The 19,783-nt window shown below is 39.1% G+C and overlaps 1 protein-coding gene across 1 annotated transcript in view; it reads left to right on the top strand.

Moving 5' to 3' along the window:
• KDM1B (lysine demethylase 1B) overlaps positions 1-19,783 on the top strand; it is a 51,075-nt gene that overhangs the window by 4,017 nt on the left and 27,275 nt on the right. Inside the window, exons 3-7 of the mRNA XM_054591844.1 lie at positions 627-754; positions 1,936-2,025; positions 2,773-2,884; positions 5,155-5,271; positions 16,246-16,284. Of these exons, the coding sequence (XP_054447819.1) occupies positions 627-754; positions 1,936-2,025; positions 2,773-2,884; positions 5,155-5,271; positions 16,246-16,284 (486 nt within the window). The remainder of the gene's footprint in view (positions 1-626; positions 755-1,935; positions 2,026-2,772; positions 2,885-5,154; positions 5,272-16,245; positions 16,285-19,783) is intronic.

Raw genomic sequence — 19,783 nt, 5'->3', positions numbered from 1 at the left:
TAAAGAGAGAGAATGTAGACAAAAGCATACTGGCAGAGGGAATTGCAAATATAAAGACATAGGGTATGAATCAACATGGGGTGTTCAGAGAATTGCAGCTGTGTGGTTGCCTCCAGGATGTGAGCTGGGGCCAGATCATGCTTGGCTTGCTGTCATTCATAGAAATTTGATGTTAGCTTGTGGCCGGCTAAATGCTGGTGATGGGTTACTTGCTGCCATCTCTTTTGTAGCGTTCCGCTCCCCCCCGACCCCCCACCAAGAAACATCTTGAATGATATAATTCTTTTTCTAGAATTTTTCTAAGTTTTTAAAAATACGCAATACTGAGAGGATGTAACTGCTCTAAGAAAAAAATATCCTAATTTGAGAGTGACTTTTATTTTGATTGATGCAGCTTTTTCCCAAGAAAGGCTTGCATGCATTTTAGTTCTCTTTAAAGTGCTGGTATTTGCACAGTACAGTTTCAAGTAAATTGCTGTATTATCAGCCCCTAACCTACTGCTGGGGTGTTGTTGATCTTCACGTTTAGAACTTTTTCTAACATGGAAGTCATTTTTGTAGTAAACCTTCCACATTTACCCTTGGCCATTCTGGTGAAATTTTAACCTGAGTTGGTTCTCCCTCAGGCAAAGAAAAAAGCAACGGAGATGACAGATGAGGACGAAGATGGTGGGTCAGAGAAGAAGTACAGGAAATGTGAAAAGGCAGGCTGTACAGCAACGTGTCCAGTGTGCTTTGCAAGTACTTCTGAAAGGTCTGTTTAGATGACTTGTCTTGGCTTCACATTCCTGCCTGTGAGAGCGTTCTTTGTGGGAACATCATCCTCAAAGATAGTTTTACTAAAGATAGCTATAGATACTGTAAGTCATCTAATAATAGAGACATTGCCTGTACATTCTGTACACACCACACCCTCCTATATGCTCCTCCTGTTAGACATAGCCATATGAGCTCTGCACAGTGGCCAATCAGTGTCCTCAGATCCCACTGACCATAGCTATACTTCTCTTGGGGATTGAGCATGGGATAGGGTCAGGGATGGGGGACCAGCAGAGAGAACTGTGGAGCTCCCTGTGGGCCAGTAGATGGTTACTTTCCCTAGGCTTCCTTTCTCCCTCATATAACACATCTCCTCTTCCAGTAGACATACAGGTCTCATTGAGACTATGAGGCTAAAGGCACTTGCCATTTTTATTGGGATGACATAAGCATGACCTTTTACTTCCAGAGAAGAATCTTCAGTGAAGCCTTAAGCTTTAGTAAAACCTGGAACATGCATCTCATTTTTTAAAAATCACAAAGAGTGTTGGTGTTAGTGTTCACTGTGGCATTAAAGTTCATTCTTTTACTATATTACTGGCTGTTTGACAGCTTATATTTGCCAGATTGCCCACTCAAGGGTCAGATTCCAGCTGGCCAGATTCATTTACTATTCAGTATTGGGCCAGATGTTGTTACTAGAGACCACACTTTTCTCCTTCTTGCACGTGCAGCTTATAGCAAGCACAGTGACATCCTTTCTTTTCAGTCATTAGACCCTATTTTGGCTCCAGGGAATCTTGATAAAACTCCTAAGCCTCAGGCTCTTTGAAGTGCAACTAGCTAGGTTAGGTCCTCTGGTCTGCGCCTTTACGTCCTCACCCTGTGTTATCACCTACCAATCATCCAGTCCACTTCCCCTGGTATTAGCTTCTGGTTGTTAGGATTCTAAGTGGAGAGAATGGGACATGGGCTCATAGGAGGCGCTTGGTACATTTCTCTTTTTTTTTTTTTTTTTAAGTGAAGGGGGTTGGGAGAGAAAGGGGGAAATTTATTTTGTGAAACAGAGGGAAGACTTCATTGTTATTTCTGGTAAAATAAAGGAGTCAAACTAAAAAAAAAAAAAAAGAAGAAATGTTATTTATTACCAAAGGTACATGTTTTTGTTATTTTCAGATGTGCCAAGAATGGCTACACCTCCCGTTGGTATCACCTCTCCTGTGGGGAGCATTTCTGTAATGAATGTTTTGACCATTACTACAGAAGGTTTGTTCTCTGATTTTTGGAGGTTTTCATAATGGACAGGACTGGGTGGCGGGGGAGGTAGATAGTTAAGGCTGAGCCCACAGACTTACTGAATTATGCCACTGTTGCAGCTATGCCTGTACTGACTACAGCTGTGCCAGACCTTCATGTTGTAGTTTGTGTGTGTACATGCTTATATGTTCAAAAATATCTGCTATGAAACAATTACTCTTTCGTCTGCAAGCTCTGAAAACTGTAGGAGCTGCATTACTGTTCTGTGACAGTGCATAGGGGGATGAATGCCAAGATTTGGGGGAAGATGCCCACAACTAGAAGGAGCTTGATCAGATACCAGTTGTCCCTTCCTAACAGTTTTAGATATTAAAACTGGTAGGAGCCCTGGACCGGGTGGCTTAGTTGGTTGGAGCTACACCAAAAGGTTGCGGGTTTGATTCCCGCTCAGGACGCATACGTAGGTTGCGGGTCCGATCACTGACTAGGGTGTGTATGGGAGGTGACCAGTCAATATTTCTCTCTTCCCCCTCCACCCCCTGACTAAAATCAATAAAACTTGAGTGAGGATTAAAAAAAAAAAATCTGATAGGGATGTACCCTTCCTGACAGCCTCTTTTATGGGTACTATAATAACTTCCTCCTCTTTATGATACAGCTAGTTAAGTCCATTTATATAAGATTTTCTAAACTGCCACCTGTTTTCAAAACCCAGTTAACTTATAGCTTGATATATTTATTTTTATTCTTTTTCAGCCATAAGGATGGATATGACAAATATACTACGTGGAAAAAAATATGGACTAGCAATGGAAAAACTGAACCTAGTCCCAAAGCTTTCATGGCAGACCAGCAACTCCCCTACTGGGTAAAAAGGATAATGCTTTATTTTCTGTAAGGCAAGAAGAATGGATGAAAATACCCTTTTTTTAAGGAAATTTTTATTTTATTACCTATATTGTTCTATGTCTATTAAAGCAAATCACATTTTTTTTATTTCTGGAGGAAACTCAGATAATTCAACATAGTGTAAAGAAGAAATTAAAGACCACCAGCTGATGATAGCCATTGCTAAGCTTACATATATTGTTCCTTTTCTTCTCTTAATTTTTTAAGTGTACTTTTAAACACAACTTCTTGCTTCACATACAAATCCTAATAAGGTTTAACATTATACTTTGAATATAATTTTTGTTAACTTTTAGCTTTTTTATTAATTTAACTTTATATTATTTTTCCATTTAGCCACCTTGAAAATAAATTCTAGTGTCACATATATTAGATAAATATCCTATCATTTAATAAATGATTTGCTAAATTTGAGCTCCTGCATGGTTAAAAATTTTATTGAAGTGAAACTTACCTGATATAAAATTAACCATTTTAAAGTGTACCGTTCAGTTGGCATTTAGTACATTGACAGTGTTATGTAACCACCACTCTTATCTAATTCCAAAGCATTCACAGAGTAAACCTGTGCCCATTAAGCAGTCACCTCTCAATTTTCTCTCCCTCTAGTCCCTGGCAACCATTAATCTGATTTCTGTTTTTATGAATTTATCTATTATGGATGTTTTATTTAGTATGTGACTTTTCATGACTGGCTTCTTTCACTTAGCATAATGTTTTTGAGGTTCATCTGTGGCATAGTATATATTAGTTCTTCATTCCTTTTTGTGGGTGAATAATAGTCTAGCATGTGGGTTTGCCAAATTTAATTTATCCAGTCATCTGTTCATGGACAGTTGGGTTGCTTCCACCTTTTAGTTATTGCAAATACTGCTGCTGTGAACATTTGTGTACCAATATTTATTTGAACACCTGTTTTCAATTCTTTTCAGTATGTATCTAGAAATAAAATTGTTGGGTCACAGTCTATGTTTAACTTTTTGAGGGACTGCCAAACTATTTTCCTTAGCAACTGCTGTAGCATCTTTCATTCCCACCAGCTATGTATAAGGGTTTAAATTTCTCCACATCCTCACCGATTTATGTCCCCCCTTTTCTTTTGTTCTAGCTATCCTAGTGAGCATGAAATGGTATGTCACTGTGGTTTTGATTAGCATTTCCCTAATAACTAATACATCTTTGTGCCTGTTGGCCATTTATATATTTTCTTTGGAGAAATATCTCTTCAAGTTGTTCCCTGTTTTTAAATTGGGTTGTTTGTCTTTTGTTGTTGAATTGTAAAATATTCTGGAGAGAGAGATGTATGTATGTATGTATATTCTTGATACTAAACCCTTATCAGATATATGATTTGCAAATATTTTCTCCTATAGGTTGTCTTTTTATTTTATTGACAGTGTCCTTTGATGTACAAAAGTTTTCAATTTTACAGTTCAGTTTATTTTTTCTTTTGTTGCATGTATTTTCAGTGTCATATCTAACAATCCATTTTGAAATCTGAGATTATGAAGATTGACTCCTTTTTTTTCCTAAAATGTCTATCCTTTTACTTTTTATGTTATAATGTTTGATCTATTGTGAGTTAATTTTTGGATATGTGTGAAAAAGGGATCCAACTTCATTCTTTTGCATATGGATATCGTCATGCTTTCTTAAAAAGTAAACTTTTTTGGAATATTTTAAATTTACAGAAGAGTTGCAAGAATAATACGGAGAGTTCCTATATATCCTTCAGCCAGGTTATCCTAGTGTTGTCTAAAACACCATTATTATTTGTCAAACTAAGAGATTAACATTAATACAGTACTTATAAGTATATTACGGACTTCATTTGAATATCGTCAGTTTTTTTTTCTAGTGTCTTTTTGCTGTTCCAGGATTCTACTGAGGACCCACATTACATTTAGTGTGTGTAGTTTATTACTAACTGTAACTAAATTTAACTCTGATTATTTCCTTAGTTTAGAGCTGGAAAACGATTCTAACAACCGTAGTCAGATCCTGTTTGAACTTCCTGGTGCCTGAACTATTATTAAATCAGAAATTACACTAATGGGGTAAAAGTGGATTATATGGCTCGCGGTCATGTAAGGGAGAGAAAAAGTACTTAGAAGTGCTAAAAGGTTGGTCAAGCCGTTTGGCAAAGATGGCAAAGTGAGTGGTGGAGGAGAGAAATGCAGGCTCAAGAATAGCCAACTGGTTGACCATGACATGTTACTTTCCATCTAGGTTCAGTGTACAAAACCTGAGTGTAGAAAATGGAGGCAACTTACCAAGGAAATCCAGCTTACTCCACAGATAGCAAAGACCTACCGTTGTGGTATGAAACCAAATACTGCTGCTAAGGTATGATCTCTTTCGGTTTTCCTTTCAAATTAACTGATAGGTTAATTTAGTTGTCAGTAAATAATGTGTATATTTAGCATTTATTGAGTGGTAGTATTTTTAATAGATGTAATTTGCATCTTTTTAATTGGAGTACAATATATGCACAGACGTTAAATGCATTTCATTGAGTTTTGAAAAAAGTCTACATTGTGTAAGCAATACCCAATAAAGATACACATTTCTTTTTTCTTAAATTATATTTTATTGATTATGCTATTACAGCTGTCCCAGTTTTTCCCCACTTGCCCTCATTAACCCAGCACCCCTCACTCCCTCAGGCAATCCCCCCCACCACTGTTCATGTCCATGGGTCATGGATATATGTTCTTTGGCTACTCCATTTCCTGTACTGTACTTTACATCCCCATGGCTATTCTGTAACTACCTATTTGTACTTCTTAATCCCCTCACCTCTTCACCCATTCCCCCACAACCCCCTCCTATCTGGCAACCATCTAAATGCTCTTCATATCCATCATTCTGTCTCTGTTCTTCTTGTTTTCTTTGTTTTTTAGATTGAGTTGTTGATAAATATGTATTTATTGGCATTTTATTGTTCATAGTTTTGATCTTTTTCTTAAATAATCCCATTAATATTTTATATAATAATGGTTTGGTGATGATGAACTCCTTTAGCTTTTTCATGTCTGGGAAGCTCTTTATCTGCCCTTCAATTCTAAATGATAGCTTTGCTGGGTAGAGCAATATTGGCTGTAGGTCCCTCCTTTTCATGACTTTGAATATTTCTTGCCCATCCCTTCTAGCCTGCAAAGTTTCTTGTGAGAAACCAGCTGACAGTCTGATAGGGACTCCCCTGTAGGTAACTAACTGCTTTTCTCTTGCTACTTTTAAGATTCTCTCTTTATCTTTAACCATTGACATTTTAATGATGATGTGTCTTAGAGTGGGCCTCTTTGCATCTTGTTTGGTACATTCTGTGCTTTCTGGACTTGCATGTCTGTTTCCTTCACCAAGTTAAGAAAGTTATCTTTAATTATTTTTTCAGAGAGTTTCAATTTCTTACTATTTCTTTCCTCCTTCTGGCATCCATGTGATGCAAATGTTGTACTTCTTGAAGTTGTCCCAGAGGCTGCTTACACTATCCTCATTTTTTTTTATTCTTTTTTTTCTTCTTCTTGTTCTGATTGGTTGTTTTTTTTCCCTTATGTTCCAAATCATTGATTTGACTCTTGGCATCATCCACTCTACTGTTGTTCCCTGTAAATTGTTCTTTATTTCAGAGAGTCTGTTCTTTATTTCTGTCTGGATCTTTTTTATGCTGCTGAGGTTCTCACAAGTTCTTGAGCATCCTTATAACCAGTGTTTTGAACTCTACATCTGCTGGATTGCTTATCTCCATTTTGTTTAGCTCTTTTTTCTGGAGTTTTTATCAGTTCTTTCATTTGGGCCATGTTTCTTTGTCTCCTCATCTTGGCAGCCTCCCCATGTTTGTTACTCTGTATTAGGTACAGCTGCTATGACTATCTTGGTAGCATAGACTAACGTAGTAGGTGTCCTATGGGGACCAGTGGCACAGCCTCCCCTATCACCCAAGCTGGGTACTCAAGGTGTGCCCTTTGTGTTGGCTGAGTACACCCTCCTCTTGTAGTTGAGCCTTGATTATTGTTAGTAGGTCAGTGGGAGGGATTCACCCAAGCCAGTCAGCTCCAAGGACTGGCAGTACCACTGACCACCAACCTCCACCCTCTGTGGAGAATCAACTGTGTGGGGAGGGCAGGGTGGTGGTGCTCCAGCATGGTCTGTAGCTGTCCATTGGGTGCACAGGCTCTGGGGTTTCTTGAATGGTTCAGGCCAGGGTCAGCCCCAACCTGTGTTCTGCCTGGGGCTGCCCTGCCTGAGCTGTAAGGCAACCTGAGATGGCTGCTACTTGTGCAGGGCTTGGGAATCCCTGGCAAAGCCAACCTGTGAATCTAGGTTGCCTGCTGCTAGTGCCTGGCCTGGGCCCACTTAACTAGAGGTACAGGGGATGGGGCTTACTGACGCTTGCTCTTGCTTGTCTGATAGGATTAGGAAGTTGTGAAGCATGAGCCAAGATCCGCCATTCATATGGAAAAATCCCTTTTAACAGCTTGAGTGGGCCAGTGAATTGGGTGGGATAGAGTCTCAGGGGATCTCCAGGGTGTGGTAAACAGTGTTAACCAGGTGATGGAGTCTCAGATATGGTACCCACCTGCCAACTCTGTAGCTCTGTGGGTGGAGGGTTCAGAAAAGGGACAATGGCCTCTGCCTGCCTTTCTGTCTGGGAGAAAGCCGTCCCTCAGCTCCTTTCCTTGATGGCAGACACTTCGTTACCTCCCTGTATGCCTTTGATGCCTTTCAGGCTGCTACGCTAGTGCTAGAGCTCAGAGGGAGTGAGTCTGAGTAAGTCTGCATGTGGGTTCTTTATGGGGGCTCCTTGGGACTCCAGTAGCTCTTCCACTGACTCAATCCCTGCTGGTTTTTGCGGCCAGAAGTTATGGGGACTTATCTTCCTGGCACTGGAACCCTGGGCTGGGGGTCCTGGTGTGGGGCTGGGGACTCCTTGCTCCCAGGATATCCTCCCTGAATTTTTATCCACCACACATGGATGTGGGACCAGCTCTTTCTGCATCTCCAACCCTCCTACCAGTCTGGATGGATGTCGTTTCTTTAATTCCATAGTTTTCAGAGTTCCATTCAACTCAGTTTCTGGTGGTTCTGAGCAACAATTGTTCTATGTTTTAGATGTAATTTTTTTAAATTTTATTTATTTATTTTTAGAGAGGGGAAGGGAGGGAGAGAAACATCATTGTGGGGTTTGCCTCTCAGGCACCCCATACTGGGGCCTGGCCCGCAACCCAGGCATGTGCCCTGACTGGGAATCCAACTGGTGACCCTTTGATTTGCAGGCTGGCACTCAGTCCACTGAGCCACATGAGCCAAGGCATACGTTTTAGATGTAATTTTGATGTGGTTGTACAGGGAGGTGATCTGTGTTCACCTATGCTGCCATCTTGACCAGAAGTCTCTATACAGATTTCTATAACCCTAACACTTCTACTTATTTACCTCCCTACTACTTTTCTTATTTCTGTGCCTTAATAGTGTTTTGCTTGCTCTTGAACTTCATAAAAATGGAATCAGCCAATGTATACTCTTTTGTGTTTAGTGTCATTCACTGAGTATAATTGTTTTTGAGATTCATCCATGTTATTGCATGGATCAGTAGTTTTTCCTTTTTATTGCAGAGTAGTATTCCATTGTATGGATATGCTATGATTTGTTTAACCATTTTCCTTTTGCAGGGCTTTTGTGATATTTTAAATTTTTTGCTATTATGAATAAAACTGTAGTGAACATTGTAGTGAACAGATCTGGCCCCTGACCTGTTTTTGAAAATAAACTTTTATTGGAACACAGCGTTACTCACTTATTATGGATTGTCTATGGCTGCTTTCATGCTACAGTGAGGAGTGGTTTTGACAGAGATCATGCCGTCCACAGAACTTAATATTTACTATCTGGCTCTTTATAAAGAATGTTTCCCAACGCCTTTTCTGACCCATGAACATGGCATATCTCTCCATCTTTTCAGGGTCTTTAATTTCTCCCAACAATGTTTCCTAATTTTCACTGAGCATGTCTTTTGTTAAATATATTTTTAGATATTTTGGGGTTTTTTATGTGATTATAAGTAGAATTTATTTTTAACTTCATTTTCAGGTTTTTGCAGTGATACAGAGATCCAGGTTTTTTTGTATATGTTGATTTTATACCCAGAGGCTTTGTTAAATTATTAAGCTTATTAAATTTCATAATCTTTTTGTAGATTTCCTTGAGTTTGCTATGATGTCAGCTGTGAATAAAGACTTTTTGCTTTTTAAAAAAGACATAGTCTTTTTGCTCGCTCTTTCTCTTGCCTTGTTGTATCGGTCAGGACCACCACTACTATGTTGAATCAAAGTTGGAGAGCAGACATCCTTGCCTTGTTCCTGATCACAGGAGGAGTGTGTTTAGTATCTTTATTATTGTGTATAATGCTGTCTGTAGTTTTTTATAGATGCCTTTTACCGGACTGAAGAAGTTCTTTTCAATTCCTAGCCTGCTAAGAACTTTTTTTTATTATGAATGGATGTTGGATGTTGTCATATACTTTTTCTACATCTTTTATGATGATCATGTGGTTTTATTTCTCCTTTAATCTGTGAATGTGGTGATTTTGGAATGTTGAAATAAAGTTGCATTCCTGGAAAAAAGATCTCATTTGTCTGTAATGTATCATCCTTCTAATGAATTGTTGGATTCAGTTTGGCTAATACTTTGTTGAGGATTTTTGTATCTGTATTCATGATGGATACTATCTGTCATTTTCTTTTCTTGGTGAGTTATACTAGCTATATAAAAGGAATTCAGAAGTGTATCCTTTTCTCTTTTGTTAAAGAGTGAGTAATGTTGATATTACTTCTTCAGTGTTTGGTATAACTCATTGGTGAAGTCATCTGTGCCAGTTTTCTTTGTGAGAAGTTTTAAAACTACAAATTCAGTTTCCTTAACAGATACATGGCAATTTAGGTGGTTTATTCTACCAGTTTCAGAGTTGTTTTTTTCCTAAAAAATTTGCCTATTTCATCTATATTGTCAGATTTGTTAACTTAAGAGTTGCTTGCACAGTTCCCTTATTCTCCTTTTAATCTCAGCCCAGTGGTAATATCTTTGTTTTTCATTTTTGATGTTGGTAATTTGGGAGTGAAAGATGGAAAGCACAGATCTCTGCCTGGGACCCTGGAATTAACATTTTCTGAAAACTTTCAGTTTAGCCCTTAATTGATGCTTGAGCTCAATCTTGGGTGTAGGAAGCCTCTCTGAGGGATAGAAAACAATAGGAAGGGCTGACACTGAGGGGGTGGGTAATTCATTTCTAGGTCGAATACACGGATGTGAATTGGGTTTGTGTAATGAAGGTAGATGAGCTTTTGTGGCAAAGGGGAAGCTAACAGAAACAGTGTCAGGGCTGTGCTGAACTTATCTAGCACCTGTGCCCCAGATTACTTTTCACGTCAAAAGTAGACTCAGTGGCACTTCACTATAATATTTAAAGTAGAGTTCAGCCAAGAGCAGTCAGAAATAGCAGACTATTTTAATAGATACTAGCCTTTGGGCCATTTTCATTCAACCTATTTTAGCATTTTCTTTTTTTTTTTTTGTTACTTTATTTTAAAATTATATTGTACATGCTATTACAGTTGTCCCAGTTTTTCGCCCTTTGCCCCCATCTACCCAGCACCCTGCCATTCGCTTGGGCAATTCCCACACTGTTGTCCATGTCCATGGGTCATGCATATATGTTCTTTGACTACCATATTCACTATGCTGTATTTTACATTCCAGTGGGTCTTCTGTAACAACTAATTTGTACTTCTTAATCCCTTCACCCTTTTTGCCCATCCCCCAACCCCTCTCCCATCTGGCAACCTCAAAGCATTCTCTATGAGTTTGTTTGTTTCTGTGTTGTGCTTTGTTCATTTTCTTTTTTAGATTCAATTGTTGGTAGATATGCATTTATTGCAATTTTATTGTTTATATTTTTTATCTTCTTTTTAAAGAAGATCCTAACATTTCATATAATACTGGGTTGGTGGTATTAACTCCTTTAGCCTTTTCTTGTTTGGGAAGCTCCTTATCTGTCCTTCAACTCTAAGTGATAACTTTGCTGGGTAGAGTAATCTTGGTTGTAGGTCCTTGCTTTTCATCACTTTGAATATTTCTTGCCAAGCCCTTCTAGTCTGCAAAGTTTCTATTGAGAAATCAGTTGACAGTCTTATGGCGGGGGGGACCTCCCTTATAGGTAGGTAACTGCTTTTCTCTTGCTGCTTTTAAGATTCTCTCTTTGTCTTTAACCTTGAGCATTTTAATTATGATGTGCCCTGGTGTGGGCTCTTTGGGTTCATCTTGTTTGAGACTCTCTGTGCTTCCTAGACTTGCATGTCTATTTTTTTCACCAAGTTAGGGAGGTTTTCTGTCATTATTTTTTTCAAATGGGTTTCTAGTGTCTTGCTCTCTATCTTCTTCTAGCAACCCCATGATGTGAATGTTGGTATTCCTGAAGTTGTCCCAGAGGCTCCTTACACTATCCTCATATTTTTGGATTCTTTTTTCTTCTTGCTGTTCTAATTGAGTGTTTTTTTTCTTCCTTATATTCCAAATAGCTGATTTGATTCTTGACTTCATCCACTATACTGTTCATTCCCTGAAAATTGACATTTCAGTTAGTGTATCCTTCATTTCTGACTGGATCTTTTCTATGGTAAATTCATTGAGCATCCTTATAACCAGGGTTTTGAGCTCTGCATCTAATAGATCACTTGTCTCCATTTTGTTTAGTTCTTTTCCTGGAGTTTTGTTCTGTTCTCTCATTTGGGCCACGTTTCTGTTTCCTCACTTTGTCGGCCTCCCTGTGTTTGTTTCTCTTTATTAGGTAGAGCTGTCAACCTCTCTTAGGCTTGGTAGGGTAGCCTAATGTAGTAGGTGTTGTAGGGTCCAGTGGTACAACCTGCCTTACCATCTAAGCTGGGTACTCAAGGTACATGTGCCATGTGGGTTGTGTACATCTTTTTCTTGTAGTTGAGCCTTGATTGCTGTTGGCAAATCAAGGGGAGATGTTTACCTAGGAAGACCAGCTGCAAGGATTAGCTCTGACCACTGTGGATTATCAGCTGTGCAAGGAGCCCACTCCACAGAGCAGGACTTACTTCAGCAAGGCTCTGATGTCTGCTGAGTCTACCCATTGAGTGTGTTACTTGTGGAAGTGGTTGGGTGGTGGTGCTCCGATGTAGTCTGAAACTGCCCCAGGAGGTTCAGGCCAAGGTCAGCTATCACCTGTGTTCTGTCCAGGGCCACCCAGTATAAGTTACAAAGTGCTCTGCAGATGGCTGCTACTTGTGCTGTGCTTGGAGATACCCAGGAGAGGCTAAGCTGTGAACCAAGGTCAGCTGCTGCTAGTGCCACTACTGGGGCCACTTAGCAAGGGATATGGGGATCACTGAGTCCAGATGCTGCTTGTTTGAGAGAACTTAGGAAAATTTGAAGCATGAGCCAGGACAAGCCATTTGTATTGAAAAGCCACTGGAAGCAGCTTTGGTGGGCCCAAAAGTTGAGTGAGGTGGAGCCTTAGGGACTTACCAGTGAGGAACAAACAGTGGGAGTCAGGTTAATGGCGTCTCAGTTATGGCATCTGCCAGCAATCTCTGTAGGGGGATGGCTCAGAAAAGGAACAGTGGCCTCTGCCAGCACTTCTTTCCGGGAGAAAGCCGCCCCCCAGTTCTTACTCTGATGCTAAGTACTTTAGTTCCTCTCCATATGTCTCCAGTGCCTGTCAAGCTGCTATCCTTGCGCTGGAGCTCAAATGGAGTGAGTCTGAGTAAGTCTGTATGTGGACCTTTTAAGAGGAACTGCCTGAGACTCCAAAAGTTTCTGTCTTCCACAGCCTCAATAAATCCCCCTTGTTTTTACAACACTGGAACCTTGGGCTAGGGAGTCATATGTGAGGCTGGGACCCCTAGTTCCCGAGATATCCCTCCCAGTTTTTATCTGCCACACATTGGCATGTGGCCTGCCCCTTCTGTGTCTCCATTCCTCCTACCAGCCTCAGTGTGATTTCTTCTTTAATTTCACAATTGTAGGACTTCCATTCAGCTCGATTTCTTGCAACCCTGAATGATGGTTTTTCTATAGTTTAATTTTAATTTTGATGTGATGGGCAAGAAGGCAAGTACCATGTTTACCTGCACTGCCATCTTGACTGGAAGTCTGTATGAAGCTTCTAAACAGTTGCTCTAAGTAATTAAAAAATATTTTGGGTGATTTGCTTACTAATGTATATTACTAAAAACTAGGTATGATTTTACATTAAAAAGTTATTTTAAAATCATTTGGCACTGTGCTTTGACAAGCTTTAGTTTAACCAGCATTTGGAATTATATATAATCCCTCCTTTCTTTTATATCTGCCAACAATGGAATGTACGGCTTTGAATTCATCTCTACTAACTGTTCAAATTATCCATGTCCCTTTTTTTTGTTTATTTGATTTTTCTTGCATGGTAATTGTCCATTTCATTTTTTTCAGTGTAAGTAGTTTTTGAAATGTCTAAGGTTTTCTTTAGAATGAGTTTATTTTTAGACAAATGACATACATTCATTACCAAAAAATTCAAGCAATATAGAAAAGAACAAAGATAACAAAAAAAAATTCATTCAGTCATCAGCATGAAATAACCGTCATTAAATGAGATGTATTCAAGAGTATTTCCGCATGTATTTCATGGAGAAGGCCTGACTGATAACTTCGTATTAATAAATAGTTGTATCCAGGCTGGTTTTATTTAAAATGATTTAGTTCAGTGCAACAAAGTTTAAAACCAGAAAAAGAAGCTGAAGTGAAATAAATTGTTGAACATAGGACAATTATTTCTTTGTCTACAGAGATAGTAGTTTCTAAAACTTCCCTAAAAGATTATGAAAATATACAACGAGAATGGTATGAGGTTGGCATCACTTTATTTTAGTTGCATGTTTTAATTTTAGATATTAATTGACACTTTGCCCGGAAAGTGGAAAAAGTAAAATTATGTCACACTGTATTCCACCTTCCCTTTCCTCTCTCCCAATTTTTGTTAGTGTTTGTCGTTTTGTTTTTTAGTTTAGTGTACTTGTTGGAGTAAATATATCATTTATTTTCTATAACCACAGTCCTTCCATTGCTTATTCTTGCTTCTATATTTCCATGGTTTTACTGCTCTCCACAGTTTCTCTCACCACAGTTTCTTCTATCCCAAGTTCTTTCCTATTTTGATTCATCATGTGGTTAAATGTATTTTAACATCAAGAACATTTTTACAGGAGGACGTAGAGGTTTCAGATTCCTTAAGCTTTTGAGAACTTAATTGCCTTTCTCTCTTTCCGGCCATATTAAAGTTGAAGTCTTCACGGTCTTCTTAAATTCCATCTTCTAAGAAGCGTATCACATGTTTTACACTGCTCTTCCCACCCCCCCCAAAATCCATCTTTGATACGCCACTGCTCCTGTCTGTCATCGTCTATAGTCTGAAGTTTTGAAATATTTATTTAAATGGTGTTTATTGATTCGGAGTCCCTTTGTTTTTTAGCTTGCTCTTCTGTTAAGGACAAAGCCTGGAAAGGTTTATTTGTATAACAACATTAAAAAGAATGGTGGCAAACTAGCACACTGTTTTGGAGCTGGCTTTAGTCATTTAATATATCTTAAAGATGCTTCCATCTCAAGACCTAAAGATCTCCTTCTCTTTAAAGACCATCTAATAAATAGTCTACTGAATCGATGTATTATGATGAATTTAGTGTGATTGTGAGCATTTAGGTGACTTATAAATGTTTGCTATTAGGGACAGTTCTGCAGTTAATAGCTTTATATTTTTGCCATGTTTCAGTATATTTTCAGGATCAATTTCTAGCAATAAAATGTTTGTGTCAAAGAGAACATACCATTGTTTTAATATGAAATAAATCTTAGGCACAAAAGAGGATTTATAATTTATGTGTAAGGAATAAGGAGTTAAAGCAGGCAGTCGTGTATCCAGCACTGAGTTTTAAAAACAGAGCATTACCAATGCCTCTGTCGCGCCCTGCGTGCCCCTGTACTTACCTTCCTTCTCTATCCCTGCAAGGACAAACAGTATTCCATATTTTGTATTTATTATTCCTCTACTTTTTGTTACAGAGTTAATACGTATTTACAAAACCTTAAAAAACATGTCAAAGCATATTTTTTTTTTACTGGTTATAAATTATATTGTTTGTATTCTTCTGCAACTTGTTCTTCTCACTCAACATGAAGTTTTTCACATGCATCCATGTTGATGCCTGGAGCTCTGAGTCATCAGTTTCCCCTGCTGCATAGTGTTGCCTTGTGTGAATGTACCGCTATGTCTCTGTTTTCCTGTTCATGCTCATGATGGTTGTTTTGGATTTTGGGCTATTCCACACAGTGCTCCTGTGAGCATTCATGCATTTGCATCTTCTAGTGCACACGTGCAAGAGTTTCTCCAGAGTATATTCCAAGTACCAGATTTGCCAGGCTATGTGGTATACCAGTCTTCAGTTTGTTTAGATAACTTTTTAATTGAAATATATAAACAGAAAATGCACAAATCAAAATGCACGGCCCAGTGGATTTTCACAAAGTCCCCATTTAGCTAGCTTCCAGTAAAGAAATGCAACACTTGCCAGCCCCTCAGAATTTCCCAGCACCCTTTTCACTCACAGCCTCCCTCCCTTGCTCCTCCACTTACTATTCTGATGTACAGCACTAAAGATGTTTTGGTTCCTTTTCAACTTCATGTAAATGGAATCACAGAGCATGTTTTCTTTTGGGTCTGAGTGCTTTCTCTCATCATTATGTCTGTAAGGTGCGTATGTGTTGTAGTGTGTGGTTGTAGTTTGTTTGTTCTCACTGCCATATAGTGGCCACTGTTTGATGCACTTTATTTATCCATTCTACTCTTGATTTACTTCTGGGTTGTATTTAGCTTTTTCCTATTACAAAGAATCCTCCTTTGAACATTTTCTACTTCTGTTGATGGACATGTATGAGGGCCTTCCTTGAAAATAGAACAAAAGTTAGAATTGCTGGGCATACACTATCTACATCTTCAGTTAAACAAGATAATGTCAAATTATCATTCATTTAAGTTTCATATTTTGTCCATTTGCTCTCCAGAATTGCTACTCCTTTAGCTTTCCACCTGGGACGTGCTTGTGAGAGTAGCTGCCCTTCCCACACCTTCAGTCATACAGTGTTTTGTCATACTTTTTCTCTTTGCCAGTTTAATAGGTGAAAAGAGACATCTTCTTGAAGGTAAATTGACACTGAAGTCTATTTTGTAAGTAAAGCTAATTAATACTTGGTTTTCCTTTGCAGCCCGAGACCCCCGATCAGTGTTCCCTCCCAGAAGATCTAGTGAGTATTTCTGCATGTTCTAGAGTGGAGTTCATTGCACCTTCAGTGTTAAGTATTATACTTAAATGACAATAACAGTTTTGTGAGTTGCTCTCTCTTTGGTTGCTGATCAGCGGCTTTTTAAGCTCACATGATAGTGATATGATGAAAATGCTAGCCATAGTGGTACTATAGGTGATCCTTCCAACTTAAAAAGTAACATTATATTGTTTTACATTAAAAGGAAATAAAAAGTAAGAAATTGCAACCTTGCTTTACTCTAAGGATCAGGCTTGTTAAATTTGTTTTTCATGGGTAGCTTTATGGATTTATCTCTGCTTGAATCCTTCCAAGAAAAAAGAACAGGAGGCCCATAATTTGATGATCTTGGCACAGATTCAGCTGTGAGAGTGTTCTTGCGTGCTCTGACCTTGATGTCACTACTTTGTCCTGTCCCCACCATGGAAGGGAAAGCAGTGTTTCGAGCTTGCAAAGCCTCGGCACATTTCATTGTCTTTCATAGCTTCGCTGACGTGAGCTGGCAAAGTCCATGGGTTATATAACCAGATCCAATGGCTGTGTCAGAAAATGACTTTTTAAAACTCTCAAGTTTCTAAAATTCTGAGATTCTGAGTTATTCTGCATTTTAGTAATTCAGGATTGTTAGCCCGCAGCTTTTCTAGTTTTCTGAAACTCAGTGACTGGGGTTGATTTTTAGGCAAAGGGAGAATTGACATCTAGCAAATCTGTGTTAAAACCATTCTGTTATATAAAGGGGTGTGTGAGACACACATATGTACACATTCTTAATAATTAGTTGTACCCTAAAACATATCCATGGTAAACTAGTATCCCAAATAATATCTGGATTAGGGCAGACAAGATGAGGTTATAGAAATTAAGGAAAAAATAACTTAAATACAGTTATACCTTATGAATCTGTCCACTAACATTTAGCTCATTTTGCATGCAGAAGAATTTTAGCTTAGGAGAGAGGCCATATTCTTGGGATAGATGAAGTTTCAAAAGTTTGGTGGAGTTCTTGGATGTTCATCTGCCAGTTATTTATTTTTGCATTTCATTAAGGAAGGGTCAGGAGCAGATTTATAGCCATATCACCTGCCTATCCTCTTTCTATTCTTATGGATTCTAGGGTCACTTTTAAAGCAATTTCTAAATTTTGAGTGCCTGTATTAGTTTCCTAGGGGTGCTGTAACAAAGTACCACAACCTGGATGGCTCAAAGCAACAGAAGTTTATTGTCTCATAATTCCAGAGGCTCTATGTCTGAAATGAAGGAGTCCACAGGGCTGTCTTCCCCCGAAGGCTCTAGGGGAGGGTCCTTCCTGCTTCTTCCAGCTTCTGGTGTTACCAGGAATTATTTTCTATTTTTTGCAAAATAATTTTTCAAAAGACTTTATTTTTAGAGAGAAGGGAAAGGAGGGAGAAAAGAGAGAGAGAGAAACATTGGTGTGCAAGAGTAACATCAGTTGGTTGCCTCTTGCACACCTCCAACCGGGAACCTGGCCCACAATGTAACATGTGCCCTGACCAGGAATCAAACCATCAATCTTTCAGTTTGCAGGATAACATCCAACCCACTGAGCCATACCAGTTAGGGCTGTTGCCAGCAGTTCTTGGTATTCTTTGGCTTGTAGACACATCACTCCAGTCTGTGCCTCTGTCATCACATGACCTTCTCCCTGTGTGTCGCCCCTGTCTCTCTGTCTTTCCTCCTCTTATAAGGATGATAGTCATAGTGAATCTGGGGCTCACTCTATTCCTGTACGACAAGATTTTCAGAAAAGGTCACATTCTGAGGTTCTGGGGAAATACCATTTAAGCTAGTGTAGTGGGTATTTATTAAATTAATAGACTGTATGAAGTACAGTTTCTTTATTGGAATGTGTATTCAAAGTATGATGGAATTTTTGGTGGCAAAAGGGCAGAATTATAGTCAGGTATTCAGGAATGGTGAGTGTGTTGAGAGAACACAGTTGGAATGGCAAGATCAAATGCTAGTTTATTAGTCACTTTAAGTTTCTCACGTTCCAGTGCAGAGGCTGACTGGAGCACCCTCAAGCGGACCTCTACAGGAAGGAAAGACGACGGGGAGGAAATAGGAGGGCAGGGGCTCTCTCTTGGGTCCTGACTTAATTAACCAGCACGGCTACAAGACCCAGGAAGTAGAAGAGACTGGAAGAACTTGGGTTCATGTTTTTTAAGGCATTTACATTCTGCCCTCTGTATGGTTTATTTGGAGTGTCAGAGTCTGAACACTCAGTTTACTCTCTCCTTGGGGCTGAGCTCAGAGATGGGGCAGCCCTGGTGTGTTAGGGAAGGGACAGAAGCTTCCCTTCTTTTTGGTACAGTACAAGCTGGTCAGGGATAGCCAAACCTAAAACAAGCCTTGAGAACAAACTGTACACTGAAGTGCCTTCGGGGCAAGGCACGTAACAATGAATGTGGAAAGCAGCTGGGAGTGATTTATAGGGAACATTGTGACTTGTAGTAAACTGAAAATTGCCTGTCCCAGAATGGGACTCTGAAATTTGAAGGGCAAACAAAGCACATCTCCAAACTAGATCCAGGTGTGTCCAACCTTTTTGAATCTCTGGACCACACTGGAAAAAGAAGAGTTGTCTTGGACCAACATTAAATACATTGTGTCACATAATTACAAAAACTCAATGTTTTAAGTAAATTTATGCTTTTATATTGGGCCACATTCATAGCCATCCTGGTCCGCAGGTTGGACACCCCTGAGATCTTGAGTTGACAAACCGCTGTTTGATGGCAAGTGGCACTTACTGGGAGCCTAGAGAACAAACATCAGAGGGGCCCTGAGCTCAAGGTTCTCCCGCATCAGATTCTTAGAATTCTCGGAGCATACATTCAAGATCACTTTTAGAAAAGGCTTTCTAACATAGGATTTGTGGAGTGTTGCTGTAGAAGCCAACCAAATTTTATTTTTATTGCAAGAGTTAGTCATCATGGGGATGCTTTGATTCAATGATTCCATATGTTAAATCTACTCTGGAATGTGATCACATATTTTAAGGCTGAAAAGAGCTTTTCTTGTTCAGTTCTCCTTTTTGCATCTATTTTGATGGATGTAGTGTACTTTTTCCTCTGAAAATTTTTTAGTAGCCTCTGACAAAAAGCAGTAATGCTTGCCTACTACTTAGGAGAATTATTTTTTTCTGCTCCATTTTGCAATTTCAGTTATCTTTAGATCCTAAGTGAAAAAGAGGGGCAGGATGGATGATACATATTGAAAAGAAAGAAAAATGTCTTGTCACATTTAAACCTAGACTTGCAGTGTAGCCAATGGATGCCTCTTTAAGACTGACCTGGAGTTGGTAGGCTTGCTGAGGAGGGGCGGAATGAGAGGAGGAAGCTGTTGCTGTATATCTGAAATAAGTCTGCCTTAGAAACGTGCTCTCTATGTATTGCCATCCACTCGGGCATAGGATTGTTGAGTGCGAGAAGGCAGAGAGAGTAGAAGGGTTAAGGATGAA

Source organism: Pteronotus mesoamericanus, unplaced genomic scaffold (assembly GCF_021234165.1).
Source record: "Pteronotus mesoamericanus isolate MK-2021 breed Mesoamerican mustached bat unplaced genomic scaffold, CSHL_Meso_final scaffold_31, whole genome shotgun sequence".
Taxonomy (NCBI): Eukaryota; Metazoa; Chordata; class Mammalia; order Chiroptera; family Mormoopidae; genus Pteronotus; species Pteronotus mesoamericanus.
Note: the sequence above shows the minus strand (reverse complement) of the source record. Positions and strands in the feature narration are given on the sequence as shown.